This window comes from Nansenia antarctica (assembly GCF_963989245.1).
Source record: "Nansenia antarctica genome assembly, chromosome: 5".
Lineage (NCBI taxonomy): Eukaryota > Metazoa > Chordata > Actinopteri > Argentiniformes > Microstomatidae > Nansenia > Nansenia antarctica.
The window spans coordinates 6,256,805-6,273,553 of NC_137690.1; the positions used below are offsets into that span (position 1 = coordinate 6,256,805).

Genomic DNA, 16,749 nt, shown 5'->3' on the forward strand with positions numbered 1-16,749 from the left:
ATACCTGTTTAAACCGTGCCAGTTCTTTTAAGGCACGCCCCCACTGCTGCTTGTAATGGAGTTTAGACTTGGTGGTCGACTCCAGCTTTCTCTCCAGTTCCACCTTAAATTGGAAAGAGAGAGAGACGTCACACACAATGTCCTTCGTAAACACTCCTGGATTGTGAATGTATAATCTACACTATAACAAAGCAACCACAGAAGTGGGAAGCCTATAGTTTTTATGTGCTCATCATGCGACTGACTGGGGTTCGAACTCTCGTGGTCTGTGTTAGCCCGCCGGGCTAAAGCTTAGGCACTACCCCCGGGACCGCTGTTACTCTCACCTTCTCCAGGTTGAGCAGGTTGACCTCTGACTGGAGTCTGATCTCAGGGCGGATGTGCTGCTGCTCTCTGAACTGGTGGAACTCCTTCTCCAACTGCTTGTACTTTGTGTCTGCCTCCTGGATCTGGAGGAGGAGGAGGAGGAGGAGGAGGAGAAGGATGAAGGAGGAGGAGGATGAAGGAGGAGAAGGAGGAAGGGGAGGAGGAAGAGGAGGAAGAGGAGGAGAAGGAAGAAGGGGAGGAGGAGGAGGAGGAGGAGAAGGAGGAGGAAGAGGGGGAGGAAGAGGAGGAAGAGGAGGAGAAGGAAGAAGGGGAGGAGGATGAAGGAGGAGGAGAAGGAGGAGGAAGAGGAGGAGGAGGAGGAGAAGGAGGAAGAGGAGGAGAAGGAAGAAGGGGAGGAGGAAGAGGAGGAGGAGAAGGAGGAAGAGGGGGAGGAGGAGAAGGAGAAGGATGAAGGAGGAGGAAGAGGGGGAGGAAGAGGAGGAGAAGGAAGAAGGGGAGGAGGAAGAGGAGGAGGAGAAGGAGGAAGAGAATGAGGAAGAGGAGGAAGAGGGGGAGGAGGAGAAGGAGGAAGAGGGGGAGGAGGAGAAGGAGGAAGAAGAAGAAGAAGAAGAAAGAAGAAGAAGAAGAAGGAAGAAGAAGAAGAAGAAGAAGAAGAAAGAAGAAGAAGAAGAAGAAGAAGGAAGAAGAAGAAGAAAGAAGAAGAAGAAGAAGAAGAAGAAGAAGAAGAAGGAAGAAGAAGAAGAAGGAAGAAGAAGAAGAAGAAGGAAGAAGAAGAAGGAAGAAGGAAGAAGAAGAAGAAGAAGAAGAAGAAGAAGAAGAAGAATTCCTTCATGTTACCTTGGTGTCATGTTCTACATACCTACAGCCAGCCGTATGAGTGTTCCAGCTACACAGACAGCAGATGATTTATGATCTAAGTGACACTTAGTTATGTACATAGTGTACCTCAGTGAATGATTACATTATGCTGCTTAATGTAATACCTAATACTCTAATAGCTGTCATCGATAGCCAACAGTGTGCGCACACACACACACACACACACACACACACACACACACACACACGTGTGTGGAGGGGAGAAGGAAGGGGAGATCTAACAGGGAGGATCTAGCTCTCTCTGATAACCGGGTAGTGTGTGTGTGTGTGTGTGTGTGTGTGTGTGTGTGTGTGTGTGTGTGTGTGTGTGTGTGTGTGTGTGTCGACAGAGAACAAATGTATGTTTATACATTCCTGCCATGAGGAGAGGAGCTATAGTGGCGGACAGGCTGCAGGGTTCTCAGAGCTGCCTTCTCTCCAGACGTCAGAAACCTACTTTGCTTGATTTGTTAGGGCGGGAGAGGGCCAGATGTTTTCTGGGAAAATGAGACGGCAGACAGAACTATTTCAGTAAGTGGTCCGTCCGTCTGTCTGTCTGTCCGTCTGTCTTGTGTGTGAGGAGGACGAGAGGAGAGGACTGGTGAAAAACGTGAAGATTCTTTATTTTTTTCCTGTCTTCTCTGTAAAAATAAAAATCTAGAGGATGCTGAAGGGGGGTGGGGGGCGGGGGTGTGTGAGAGAGCGAGAGAGAGAGGGGGGCAGAAGACACTCGAAAAAACTCAAAGAGAACCATCCTCTTATCTCATATTGCACATAAATAAACAAAGGGAAGGGTCGGGTTTCTGTTAAATACTGAAAACACACTCGCATATCTGGAACGCATCAGAGTCTCACTGTTTCAACATGATCCACAGCTTGATACCCAACTGTAACTCACACTTCAAAGTATTACAATAACATGTTAATTCGACACATGGTTGTAATATTTACTGGATAACTCCTTCTACTACCCCGCCGTAAAAAGGACTTTGATCTCTTTTTTTAATGTATTTTTTTATAAACAATCTGATGTTGAACAAAACTGCTTTATGACACCTTTGGAAAATAATGTTTACTGGAGAAAAACTAAAGACTAACTAACCAGAACTTGGCCACGGGACCTCTCGTTCTGTAAGGACAGGCCAAGAAAACACCACCATCTAAGCGACTGCTCTGTCTGTGTCTAGCAAGTGTTTGACACCATTCCTCACTCCGTTCCATGCATTACAATGAGCCCGTCCTCCGATCTCTACCTCCACCAGCCTCCCCTGGTCCCTGTGGTCTGGTGGGGCTGTCAGGGTTGAGAGGTCACAGCAGGGTGGGGGGGGGGGGCGGTCACGGTTCTGAGTGATGTTGACCTCTGGCCCTGGGGACCTCTGATAGGCTTATGGGAGTAGGGAGTAGGGGCTAGGGAGTAGAAGCTAGGGATTAGGGCGTAGGGAGTAGGGAGTAAAGAGTAGGGGCTAGGGAATAGAGATTAGGGGCTAGGTGCTAGGGGTCGACATGGTATTCAGAGTCCTGGTGGAAGCCTCGATGTCTGTCAGCCTCGTGCCAGTGGCAGCCTCTCTTCTCTCTACTGTCCCACAAAGCCACAGGATGGACATGGTCCACTGATCCTGCTGTGTGTGTGTGTGTGTGTGTGTGTGTGTGTGAGTGTGTGTGTGTTGGCCGTTGCTGTCAATGGTCACCCCAGGACACCTCTCATTGAGAGTCCCCTCCCCCTCCCCTCCCCACCCCCACCACGACCCCCAGCGCCTACCTGCTGTTGCAGCCTGCCACGCTCCTCCTCCAGCTGTTTGACCTTTGACCTCTCTAGCGCCACCTGGTGGGCGCAGTCCTCCCGCTGCCTCCGGCCGCTCTCCTGCAGCTCACGCATGGTGAAGTCATGCTCGGCACGCATCTCCCTCTGCAGCCGCTGAGTCTGGGGCCGCGCGGGGGGGCAAACATGGAGGGGTTAGGATAGAGAACAGGGAGAAAATACTGTCCACAGACAGACACACACAGACACAGACACAGACACACACACCACACAGACACAGACACAGACACACAGACACAGACACAGACACACAGACACAGACACAGACACACACACTCGCCCAACGTGTATTTATTTTTTAACACATTTTATAACTCTGGTGTTTAACTGTTATTAACTGTTAACTGGTGTTTAAATGTTATTTGGGGTCACCTTGGACTGGGCTTCTAAGGGTTAATCTAATTTCTTTTGTATGAATGGGATTCATTCTCTAACCGTGTAATCGTGAATAGATAATCATTACGCCTGCTGTCGGTTTCTCCATTCTGGAAGGTTATTTAGGTTCCCCGGAGCCACTGGGGCTCCAGAGGGCCTCACCTTTTACATTTACATTTACATGTTTGGCATTTAGCAGACGCCTTATTCCAAAGCGACTTACAATCAATACATTTGACTAAGGAAGTGAATCATCAATTTACCAGTTCTAGCAGGAGGCGTAATCTAGCTCAGGCCAGGGGCCACTGGCAGTCATGAAAATGTCTATTTAAAAAAAAGAAAATTGCTGGAGAGACAGTACAAGGGGGGCAGTAGAGTCTTAGGAGGCATAGTATAGGGGAAAAGCAGCTGTCTCAGGAGACGTAGTTCTGGGGGGTGGTAATGTCTCAGGAGGAGCAGTTAAGGCCTCACCTCCATCTCCGTGTGGGCCAGCTGCTTCTCCCTCCTCTCCAGGTCTGCCAGGGTCCTCTGGAGCTGCTCCTCCAGCACACCGTACTCCACCTCCTGGCCAAACACAACACACACAGCACTGTCACCATGGATACCTATGGAGAATTAGCGTTAGCCTCGAAGCTAACCAGTGCCTTGGTCAGTGTTATTGTTTCTGGGGTGGGGCAGTCCCACTCATTTTTTTGTATATTTTTTTTATTGCGATAGAGACAGTAGAGATTTGACAGGAACGATGGGTGAGAGAGAGAGAGGACGGATGACATGCAGGAGATGTCCGCGGCCAGAATCGAACCGAGAACCCTGCGGTTACATGGTCGACGCCCCCAACCGGTGTCTTCTTAAACTGCTCCTCCACCAACATCTCCTGGTAACTCACCGAATCCATCGCATCGCAATATTTAGGCTTGACTAGCGAGTGTGCCGTTGATTTTCAACAACATTTCCCTAAAACAATGTGTTTTAAATCAACACTCTTTTAAAGGTGATTTGAAATAAATTAAGTCACCACCCACAAATGAGCTTAAATTTTCCCGGTCCAATTTATTTAAATTTTTCTGAATAAAAGTCTGAACATTTGGTCGGTGGCCGACTTGTTCCCCCTTTCACCAACTGCCGTCACATATTTAAACAAGACCGTAGAAGATCGAAAGGGAACCATGAAACTATATTTTTTGAGAGGAATGATCTGTTGTTGTAACTTTCTTGGGGATCTGTTGTTGTAAACTGTTTGTAGACTGTTGGCTAAGTTAAGTTGAATCTAATCTAAATGGAAAATAGCGTTAGCCTAACCTAACCAGTGTCTCCTTAAACTGCTCCACTGCGCCTTATCTCCTGGTATCATATACAAGACCGTAGGAGATCGTAGGGGAACCATGCAACTATATTTTTGGAGAAAAACGATCTGTTGTTGTAACTATTCAAACAGTTTTTTGGCAGTTTCTTGTAGAAGGTTAAGGTGGTAAGTTTACCTTTTTCTTGACCAGAGCTTCTCTCTCACGGTCTCTCTTCTTCCACTCCTCTGCCAGGGCCTGCATGTGACTCAGCTCCTTCTTCTTCAGCTGAGGAGGAGAAGACACAACATCGGTTTTAGTAAACAACAACATGAGTTAAGCAAACACCGTAATGCTATAACTGGCAGCCTCTGTGTATACACTGGTAAAGTGGAATGTCACCGGGGACGGCCAAGGAAACACACGAACGTCTCGAATGTTAAATACAAACATCACATTCAACAATCCAGCGTAAATAGACATATTTATAGTATCCCGGAGTTTTCTATACAAGCGTGCTATGTTTGTCTCGAGATGTTTACGGTAAGTCACGGTACTGTTTGATTGTGATGCGACCACTTAACCAGAACAGCTATAGTGCCACCTAACGTGAGCGTGCTGTTCAGAAAGATAAGAGATAGAGATAGAGAGACACGGTCGATACTTTATTGATCCCTGAGGGGGGAAATTTAGGCATGAAAGAAGAACCTCAGACCACAAAACAACAACAAGGAAATAAAGTGACAATTGAATTACCAGGCTAAAATAAAATAGAAACGAAAATACAAAATAAAGATAGACCAATTGACATTTGGGACCTTATGTACAGTATGTAAGATTTAACATCCTCCAGCCTGACTCTGATCACCCAGATGGAGCTAGCCGGAGGAGGAGTTGTACACAGGGTTCCCACACCCTCTGAAACATCAAATTCAAGCACCTTTCAAGGACTTCCAAGACTCAATTCCCTCAACTTCAAGGACCAAACACGGCATAGTTTGAGACAGAACTAGATGAGAATTTAGATAATAACAGGAACTATCCGCTCACAGGCAACAATTGAAAAGAGAGGCTTGAATGTGTGAACACTAGATGGTCTCTTGCCTTCTCTACCACAGCACAGCAAAACAATATATTGTGAAATATGTGTTAAGTTAAGCAATACAGAAAAAAAATTTCTCCCTCAAATTCACAAACTTTCATGGATTTCAAGGACCCGTGGGAGGCCCGTGTTATTGCGGCAGACAGAAAAGAGACAAAAGACATGGCTGAAAGGTCGTACTGTAGACCGAGGAGGTGTTAACCCTGTTAGCTGTGGTATTATTAACCCTACCTGGTCGTCGAAGAGGTCCTCCTGCATCTCCTTCCACATCTCCAGCTCCATGGCTGCCCTGTACTCCAGGGTCTCCCTGGGCTCAGGGTGGGGTCCCGTGGGGGGCAGGAGGCCGCCACTGCTGGGGGGTGGTCTGGGAGGGGGGGCCGCCTTCTGGGGCACAGGGTTCCCAGTCTGTCACAACACAAGATCATCTGGTCAGGTCATGTTCTGTTCTTGTCTCTATCACACTACAGGTCAACACAGAAATACTAATTATAGAACATATAGACATAACCCCCTTGACTAATTTGAAACACCAAATATGGGACTGTCCATCAATTCTAATTCTGCGGGCTAATGTGTAGGAAATGCTAAATGGCGTGGTGGCTAAGTGGTCCATCTCTACATGTAGAAATATAGAGCACTATTGTAACCGATGTTACCTGTTAGCATGTAGCGGTAGCATTTCATACTCTACCTGTGGTTAGCATGTAGTGTTAGCATACCATACTGTAACTCTGGTTAGCATTTAGCGGTAGCATATCATAATGTACCTATGGTTAGCATTTAGCGATAGCATATCATAATGTACCTGTGGTTAGCATGTTAGCATATCATACCTGTGAGGAGTCAGAGATGAAGATCTCCTGGGCCTTGACCAAGCCCAGGTCCTCCAGGGTCATAACGTAACACAGCTCTGCCACCTTCTCACTGGGCCTGGGGAGGGACGACACACACACACACACACACACACAAACACACACACACACACACACACACACACACACAGACACACACACACAGACACAGACACAGACAGAGAGACAGAGACAGAGACAGAGACAGAGACAGACACAGACACAGACACACACAGAGAGAGAGAGACAGAGACAGAGACAGAGACACACACACACACACACACACACACACACACACACGCACACACACACACACACACAGTCTCTCAGGGTTTTAAGATAACACAGATCTGCTACCTTCTCACTCGGCCTGGGAAGATTCATCCCAGCTGAACCAACACTACCTCAACCAAGCAGTCAGGAGGCAGACAAGAGCGCCATCTAGCAAACATATAGAGAACTGCACTCTAACATAACAGCCACGCTGTTCATAAATCCTGATGAGAACCCAGATAGTATTATTATTATTAGTAGTAGTAGTAGTGCTAGTTATGGTAATTATAAAGGTAGTAGTTGGTACCTGAGAACAGGTATCCTATCAGAGTAGGTCTGTCTCCAGAGCTGCTGGCCAGATGTAACTAGTAATAGTAACTAACTAACTACTAGTAGTAGTAATGGTCGTACCCCTGAGTCTTAAGGACAGGTATCCATAATCCTATCAGAGTAGGTCTGTCTCCAGATGTAACTAGTAATAGTAATAGTAATAGTAACTAACTAGTAGTAGTAATGGTCGTACCCCTGAGTCTTGAGGACAGGTATCTTATCAGAGTAGGTCTGTCTCCAGATGTAACTAGTAACAGTAATAGTAACTAACTAGTAGTAGTAGTAGTAATGGTCGTACCCCTGGGCCTTAAGGACAGGTATCCTATCAGAGTAGGTCTGTCTCCAGTGCTGCTGGCCGCTGGCTCCCAGGAAGCGGCTCTTCTCTGCCGTGAGGAGGTGAGACAGCTGGATACTGACTGTCCCCAGGAGGACGTCCCTGCTGCTGGGGTCGCGATGCCACATCTCCACCACTAGGGGCACCCTAGACCCACCAGAGAGAGAGAGAATACATCAACAACACACCAAGTACCAACCCTAACTATCTGGCCATGCTACAAAGCAGTGGGATAACCCAGTGGAGGCTGGTGGAGGGAGAAATCGGAGGACGGGGTCATTTGTAATGCATGGAACCACGGAAAGAGGAATTCCTAATGCCGGTCCATCCATTACAATGAGCCCCGTCCTCCGAATTCTACCTCTACCAGCCTCCACTGTAGTATACGTAGCAGGACACAACACAGCAGGACCACATGCTCTGGTGACACGTCATAATCCTGTATCTACTAAAGACAAATCCCTGAAAGAACAGAGAAAAGTCTTTTTGACTTTTGTTTCTGGATTATTAAATAGAGTGAATAAAGCAGCATTCACACACTCAAATCTGTGCAAAAAAACCATTATTTTATCGCAAGCTTTCGGTCGTAGACCTTCTTCAGGCATGAAGACCGAAAGCTTGCAATAAAAGAATGACTTTTGCACAGATTTGAGTGTGCTGAATGCTGCTTTTTTTCACTGTATTTGATACTCTTCAGCTCCAGCACCTCAGCGAAGTCTGATCACGGATGAGCGGTGGTGTTTTCACTAAGTTCTTTTTTCTGAGTGGGGCAGTCCCACTCATATTTTTCATTTTTATTGACAGTTACAGTGAAGATTTAGACAGGAAGGATGGGTGAGAGAGAGAGGAGGGATGACATGCAGGATATGTCCCCGGCCGGAATCGAACCGGGGACCCTGCGGTTACATGGTCAGCGCTTAACCCGCTACGCCACCTAAGCGCCCCTGTTTTCACTATTCTGATTGATTCTGGGTTATGTGAATCCGACCGGACTGACCTGAGGAAGGTGTCCTGGAGCTGGTGCTGCAGGGTGGCAAAGTCAAAGGCGCAGTAGGACTGAGGCAGGAACACCTCCATGTTCCTCTTCACCTCCACCGGGGGGTTGGTCATGATGGGCGCCGCGCTGCCAAAGAACTGGTACGCATACCTGGGAGGGGGGGGGGGGGGGGGGGGCGGGAGAGGAGAGGAGAGGACAGGGGAGGAGAGGGGAGGGGAGGAGAGGAGAGGAGAGGAGAGGGGAGGATAGGATAGGAGGGGAGGACAGGGGAGAAGAGGAGAGGACAGGGGAGGAGAGGACAGGGGAGAAGAGGAGAGGAGATAAGAGGAGAGGAGATAAGAGGACAAGGGAGGAGAGGAAAGGGGAGGAGAGGATAGGAGGGGAGAGGATAGGGGAGGAGAGGAGAGGGGAGAAGAGGAGAGGAGATAAGAGGAGAGGAGAGGAGAGGAGAGGAGAAGACAGGGGAGGACAGGACAGGACGGGGCGGGAGAGGAGAGTAGAGTAGAGGAGAGGAGAGGAGAGGAGAGGAGAGGAGAGGAGAGGAGAGGAGAGGAGAGGAGAGGAGAGGAGAGGAGAGGAGGGGACAGGACAGGAGGTAGAGTTGTGTGTACACTGTCATATTTCTGGTACATTTTCAAGCTGACTAAAAACACTTCTGTAAAGGTCATATCATGTGCTTCTCCAAATAAAAGTGGCTGTATAGTTGAGCTGTACAGTATGAACGGTCCTTTACAAATCAGGTTTATTATCATGATCATCAGTATGACTCCTCTAACAGTACACGCCTGTACCTGAGCATGCAGCTGACCGGGAAGCCCAGGGTGAGGTCTCTGACGCTGCGCAGGTCCATGGAGAAGCAGTAGTGGTGGGCGGAGGAGGGGATGGAGATCTTAGGGGCCGACACACTGACGGAGGACAGCCCACCCTCAGGCACGTCCTCCACCACCTCCACCACCACCTGGACAGGGGCTGGGACAGGGGATGGGGACGGGGCAGGAGAAGGGGCAGAGGCCGGGGCTGGAGCTAGAGACAAGCACAGGAAGGGCAATATTAGTCCTGCTGGTTACACGCCTATGTTCACTTCAGCAGCTACAAACTCGACATACTTTGTATCTGTGTGTCTGGGGGGCAGAGAGAGAGACAGAGAGAGAGAGAGACACAGAGAGAGAGAGACACACAGAGAGAGAGAGACACACACAAAGAGAGAGAGAGAGAGAGAGAGACACAGAGAGAGAGACACACACACTAAGAGAGAGAGAGAGAGAGAGAGAGAGAGAGAGAGAGAGAGAGAGAGACACACACATAGAGAGAGAGAGATAGAGAGAGAGATGAAGACAGCGAGACAGCAGTACCTGCAGACTGGGCTGCGTGTCGGTATGACGAATGGGTTCCCAGAACTACAGCTAGCAGCTAGCAGCGACACCTAACCACCGAGAGATTTTGAGAAACACCCGCCTACCGTGTGGAGCGTGTCGGGCCTGCTGTCCTGCGTCGTCCTGCAGGCTCTCTGCGTCGCTCTCGGTGGCCGCCGGCGCTGCCTGGGGCCTGGGGGGCTCCACGGGGGACGCCCTGCCAGGGGAGGGGGTCCGGAGCCTCCGTTCAGCGGGGGGAGGAGTCGGGGGGAGGGCAGGGAGGGCGGCCCTGCTCTTCCCCGGAGCCTGGGGTGGTTAGAAAAGTGTGTAATATGGGGGGCTGTGGCGCAGGAGGTAGAGCCGCCGTCTAATGATCACAAGGTTGGCAGATCGGCGGTTCGAGCCCCGGCTGGCCACATGTCGAAGTGTCCTTGGGCAAGACACTTAACCCCAAATTGCTCCCAATGAGCGGGCCGGCATTGGCCGCCATTGGTGTGTGAATGTGTGTGTGAATGGGTGAATGAGAGGCCTTTGTAAACCGCTTTGGATAAAGGCGCTATATAAGTCAGTCCATTTACCATTTAATATAGACTAGGGGTTGATTTGGGTTACGTACTGCAGGGAAGGCCTGTAGGGTAGTTATCTGTGCAGTGAGAGCCGGCAGTCAGCACCCATTTATCCCACCACCCACCCTCCACCGCAGTCCTGTAGCTCCCCCTACAGGCCAGACGCTGCATGCTCCCCACACACGCATGGGATGGGACGTGCACATCCCAAGATCAAGTATGCTGTAGGTTCAGGGTGCAGCAGTTTAGGGTGTAGGATGGGCTGTAGGGGGTAGGGGGTAGGGGTTCGACTGTAGGGTGTAGGGCCTAGGGTGCAGGGTGTAGGGAGTACGGTCTAGGGTGCAGGGTGTAAGGTGTAGGGTGTAGGTAGTAGGGAGTAGGGTGTAGGGAGTAGGAGCTAGGGAGTAGGGTGTAGGGTCTAGGGTCTAAGGTCTACGGTGTAGGGTAGTTACCTGCACAGTGAGAGCCTCTCTCCTGAGGGTGACAGACACCCCTACGGTGGGGTGCAGGTCCAGGGGTATGGCGGGCTGGTTCAGGTTCAGGTTCTGCTTGGTTCTGTTGGGGGGGTTTAGGACGAAGGCCCCCTCCACCGTGGCCACCTGCCTCTCCAGGTCCACGTGGCTGCGGGCAAGCCCGGCCAGGGACACCTCGGTGCTGCCCAGGGAGTGGTTCCCACAGCACAGGTGGATCTGGTGGACCACGCAGACACAGAGACAGACAGACAGAGACAGAGAGACAGACAGAGAGACAGAGACAGACATAGACAGACAGACAGAGAGACAGACACAGACACAGACAGAGACAGAGAGACAGACACAGACACAGACAGACAGAGACACAGACACAGACAGAGAGACAGACAGACAGAGAGACAGGCAGAGAGACAGACAGACAGAGAGACAGACAGACACAGACACAGACACAGACACACACACACACGTTTGATATCGTTCCTCATTCCATAAATTACAATGAGCCCAACTTCTGCTTTCTACCTCCACCAGCCTCAACAGGTCACATACCTACTTCCCTGGTCACATACCTACTTCCCTGGCGGAACTAAACCATGAGGAACAATCCCTAAACAATGGTGCCATTTGACAGAGGGTTCTGGAGCATCTTATGATGAGTTAGCACAGAAAAGAATAGAGAGAGAGAGACAGAAATAGAAACACAGAGAGAGAGACAGAGAGAATGACATGAAAATAGAGAAAGAAAGACAGAGGGAGAGGGGCAGAGAGAGAGAGACAGAGAGAGAGATCGAGAGAGAGAGAGAGAGACAGAGAGAGGGAGAGAAAGAGACAGAGAGAGATAGAGCGACAGAGAGAGACACAGAGACAGACAGAAAGAGAGAGAGAAAGAGACAGAGAGAGAGATAGAGCGACAGAGTGAGAGTGACACAGAGAGACAGAGAGACAGAGAGACACAGAGAGGGAGAAAGAGAGAGAGAGAGAGAGAGAGAGAGAGACAGAGAGAGTGAGAGAGACAGAGAGAGAGAGAGAAAGAGAGAGATAGAGCGACAGAGAGAGACAGACAGAGAGAGAGAAAGAGACAGAGAGAGAGAAACAGACAGAGAGACAGAGAGAGACACACAGAGACAGAGAGACAGACAGACAGAGCGAGGACAGTGAGCAGTACCTGCAGACTGGGCTGGTGGCTGAGGAAGGCTCGGAGGGCCTGGTCCGAGCTGCGGATCCTGACGGTGGCTCGCTCCGGCTCGAAGCTGGGGCTCAGAAGGTTCTGGAAGGGCTCGCTGGTGATGTCATTACCCAGCAGGGTGTAGTAGAAGAAGAAGTCGGACCCTTCGCCCGCCAGCTTCATGGTGCTGGGGATCAACTGGAACACACACAACAAACACACACAACAAACACACACAACAAGCAATTGATATTACACAGGGGATTCAGTTCTGCTTACAGTTACAACAACCAAACATTACATTTTTGGCATTTGGCAAGCAGACGCCTTTATCCAAAGCGACTTCCAACAAATACATTTGTCTAAGTAAGTGAATCATCTATCCATCCGTCCGTCATAGCAAGAAACAATAATCCCTGCTCGGGATTACCAGAGGTTATTGGGCAGTCATAATGCTAGAAGGAGCCGGAATTAAGATCTTTTTAAATGTAATTATTTACTGTAAAGAAACTGTACAGGGGGGGTAGAGGGGACGAAGAGGTCTCAAGAGGGACACTATACATCATCTTCCAGGAAATACAGCCAGTGTTGCCAGATGGGATTGTTTTCCAGCCTAACCACAGTCTAAAAACCGCCCAGTGTGATCATAAGTAGCCCAATTGGGCGGGAATGCGCCCAATCTGCCAACACTGAATACAGCGAATCAATGAAGCATCCAGACAAATTTCTCATTATATTTTTGGAGTACACAGTGAGGAACCATACCAATCTAAAGGTACATACATACACACCCAGACTGACCGGTTGTTATAACATGTAGATATTAAACACAGTGCTTCTGCAGGGACTACTTTACCTGTTCCAGCTTGGTAGCGAAGGCTACGGTAACAGACAGCACAAACAGGTCGGTGCAGTGATCTGGAGGTCCTATCTGGTGGTATCCCTCCTCCTCCTTCAGAACCGCCTCTAGCCTGGCTGGCAGGAGGCTGTTTACTGGCGACCCTACACCAAGGAGACGCTTGTTAAACACCAGAAACCTCCCCAGACAACGTAACGTAAAAGTTGCCACCTCTATTCTCCAAAGATCAATAGATGGAACAACAGGTTTTAGTGAAAAGTAAAAGAGCAGGGGAGGCTTGTGGTGGCAGGAATCGTAGGATGGGCTCATTGTAAATGCAATCAATCACACTTGTTTACAAGCGTTCCTTATTCCATCCCATGCATTACAATGAGTCTTTCCTCCGACTTTTACCTCCACCAGCCTCCCCCTGGAGCATAGGTAGTGTCATGATATTATAACTGTGTCTATCTACACACTCCTTACCTTGCCTGGGCGGAGCCTTCTTGGCTTTGAAGCGTTCTGGCGTCAGCTGGGCCGGTTTGGAGTCGTTCTCCAGGACCGCGGCCAGCAGGATAGCAGGCTTCTGCTTGGTGTACTTGCTGCTCAGTAACGGGTACCACTTAGGATCCTGAGAAGACACACAAACAACACATTACTGTAGTAGCTGGTGTGACTGACTGACTGACACACAGACAGACACACACACCCACGCACACACACACACACACACACACACACACACACACACGTCACACACACACACACACACACACCCACACCCACCCACACACACACGTCGCACGCACACACACACACACACACACACACGCACACGTCACACGCACACGCACACCCACCCACACCCACCCTCACGCAAGCACACACGCACACACACACACACACACACACACACACACAAGCTTACAGAAGGAGCTTACCTGTTTAATTTCCTGCACAGATCGCAAGTCAAGGATAATATATCCAACACATTCTTTAGCTGATGTGGTCGTATCGACAGAGTAACACTGTAGCTTGATGGGTGTCCGCTGCAGTCTGTGGGGACAGAATCAGCAAACCACAGAATTGACGTGATAATCTACAACTACAGCAACAAGAACAAGTCTTAATAGATGTGCACGGGTGTATCTGCAATCACTGATGCTTAAATGTCAGAAAAGTCACAATGCTCAATGAAATTAAACCCAATTATATGAACAACACAGAACACTAGAACCCGGCTAATTCACACAACACAGCCGAACCGAGCTGGGCTGTACTGGGCCGGCCTGGTTACGTTATCTATCATCGTAGCTGCTACAAGTACAACTCTGGAAGTGCTGGAAACGACATCAAAGGAAAATATCAGAACCGGCAGAGTATGGTTTGGGTTAGCCCTGTAGTGTGCAACGCCCCCTTAGCTGTGACCAGTGACTGACCGGTGCTGGTGCAGCGTCCTGCGGTCCAGCTCCCAGGCCAGCTCGGTGGCGAACTGAGGATGGTCCTTGTGGTCCACCGGGTCTGTGGCCAGCTGCTCCCCGTCAAACCTGGCCTGCACGATCAGCTGGTGGCGCTGGCTCTTGGGGAACTGACGACCTGGGGGGGTGGTGGATGGATACAGACAGAGATGTCGATAGCTGCAGTATGTGTATATGTAGGGAGTAGGGACTAGCTGGTTGTAACCTAACTTATCTTGACTGGAGCCAAAGTCGACACTTCAGGCTTCTGTATGTCTGACATGGCTCTCACACAACCGAATATTGGACCTAGACAGATTGTAGCGAACTGCTAACTGGCTGACAGGCTGCCTATGACCACTAGGTATCCAGCTAGATGGATGTCAGGCAGCCTAGGATTGGGACCAGTGGCTGGCTAGTTTAGCTAGTAGTTGTACTGTTGATGAAGCAACTTTGGAGCATCTCATTATAGCAACAGTTCATATGAGGCTTATTGTCTACCAGCAGCTAGTTATACAGTAGTAACACATATATTATATAGCACAGTTGCATAACATAACATTATGCTAGCTAGCTAAGCTAAGTATATTGTGACAGCTTGGTTCGTTATTCTGGGTGCGTTCGTAAACACGCTCTGGAAATCGGATCAGCACTCATGGAATGGCCTCTTGTCCAATCAAATCCCTTGGTCCATTTATGACGTTGACCTCAGTGTGCTCTCCGGCGCTCTCAGAGCAGATGTACGAACGCACCCCGTGATGTTGCTATGGAGAATCATGTCCTGGCTTGACTACCGTATCTAGGGTTAGGGTTAGGGTCTCTTTACCTTCCAGGATGGACACCACGACGAGGAGCTGGTCCGACTTGGAAGCCATGATGACATGGATGAGCAGAAGATGAGAGAGAGACTGAAGATGTCTGAAGATGTCCACCAGCAAGATCAGCTCAGCCCAGCCGGCTAGCTAGCTAGCTGTCTATGTACACAACTAAGCTTTGCAATCCTCGGGAAGGTTTTAGCTGCCAAACGTGTGAGACAAACCCCACCCCTCCTAACCCTGCTGTAACCCAGTTTCTATGTTTCTAGACCATAAAAGCTGTCTTGTCGACAAGGAAACAGACTGTTGGGTCCCCTCCCCGCTTTGTTGTTGACATTTGCCGCCACCCCCTTCGTTCAAAATCGCAAAGGTTTGAGGTGGACGTAGGGGGGTCACTACTGCCCTCTGCTGTCTGGGGAGGCGAACAGCAGGCAGGTCACTACCGTCCCCTGCTGGCTGGGGAGGCGAACAGCAGGCAGATCACTACCGCCCCCTGCTGGCTGGGGAGGTGAACAGCAGGCAGATCACTACCGCCCCCTGCTGGCCGGGGAGGTGAACAGCAGGCAGATCACTACCGCCCTCTGCTGTCTGGGGAGGCGAACAGCAGGCGTGTTAAGGGCGGTGGCAAATGGAAATTCTTTGATGTTTGTAGCAGTGGGAAATAACAGTCAAACACTTACAGTATATATGGCCTTAATATGCGTAATATGAGATCAATATATCAATATATTTATAATAAGTACAAACATATAAGACAGGGCAGACACTTATGCATACAATCTTTTACCGGCCAAGATACCTCTGTCCTCTATCATACTAAACCTACTTTTAAATCAACTCTTTCTTGAATTTAATAGGCAGGAAATCAATCGCAAGAGGCAGAGAGAAACAAATGCGTCATATGTGGCCAGAAACCTATGAGGATAACATTTCTTATTGCATTAGGATAAAGCAGACAAAACACAAGATGTTATATAAACATCCTTTTCTTTAATTCTGATTGCCAAACATATGAATTAAGGCATATACAGTATAAAAAAGCAACTGCAGTTTCAATGTGTAATCCATTTTCGAAGCAACTTGACACTGTGTGTGGGTGAGTTAGCTGATCAGGTCGAAAGAGTGTTCCTCAAGATGTCAAACACTTGTAAACAGAGTTTGTAGCACTAATTCAAGTAATAAAACAACCACTTAAACTACAGTTATGCACATGACGTGGTGTGTAGATCACCGTACGATGCATTGAAATGAAAACAAACAAACCTACATACATAAGCATGTAAATACTCTGCCATCATGATTATATACAGAATATATACACCACACGGGAGGCTGGTGGAGGTAGAAATCGGAGGACGGGCTTGTTGCAATGCATGGAATGGAATGCGGAACGCTATCAAACCCTCATGTTTGACACTATTCTTTATTCCATCCCATGTGTTACAGGGAGCCCGTCCTCCGATTTCTACCTCCACCAGCCTCCCCAGCCACAATTCTATATGGCACCGGGGGGGGGGGGGGGGGGGGGGGGAATGTG

General features: G+C 49.1%; 1 protein-coding gene across 1 annotated transcript in view; it reads right to left on the reverse strand.

Annotated features, from left to right (window-relative positions):
• Positions 1–15,272, reverse strand: part of cep120 (centrosomal protein 120) — a gene marked incomplete at its 5' end in the record, with an annotated part of 21,187 nt that extends 5,915 nt beyond the window's left edge. The window contains 18 exons of the mRNA XM_080532978.1: positions 5–103; positions 327–449; positions 2,945–3,106; positions 3,851–3,943; positions 4,858–4,947; positions 5,993–6,166; positions 6,595–6,691; positions 7,514–7,696; positions 8,547–8,696; positions 9,338–9,515; positions 10,006–10,204; positions 10,917–11,153; positions 12,103–12,300; positions 12,959–13,104; positions 13,427–13,571; positions 13,882–13,996; positions 14,380–14,536; positions 15,224–15,272. Coding sequence (XP_080389104.1) covers positions 5–103; positions 327–449; positions 2,945–3,106; positions 3,851–3,943; positions 4,858–4,947; positions 5,993–6,166; positions 6,595–6,691; positions 7,514–7,696; positions 8,547–8,696; positions 9,338–9,515; positions 10,006–10,204; positions 10,917–11,153; positions 12,103–12,300; positions 12,959–13,104; positions 13,427–13,571; positions 13,882–13,996; positions 14,380–14,536; positions 15,224–15,272 — 2,595 coding nt within the window. The remainder of the gene's footprint in view (positions 1–4; positions 104–326; positions 450–2,944; positions 3,107–3,850; positions 3,944–4,857; positions 4,948–5,992; positions 6,167–6,594; positions 6,692–7,513; positions 7,697–8,546; positions 8,697–9,337; positions 9,516–10,005; positions 10,205–10,916; positions 11,154–12,102; positions 12,301–12,958; positions 13,105–13,426; positions 13,572–13,881; positions 13,997–14,379; positions 14,537–15,223) is intronic.
• Positions 15,273–16,749: the final 1,477 nt, after the last annotated feature.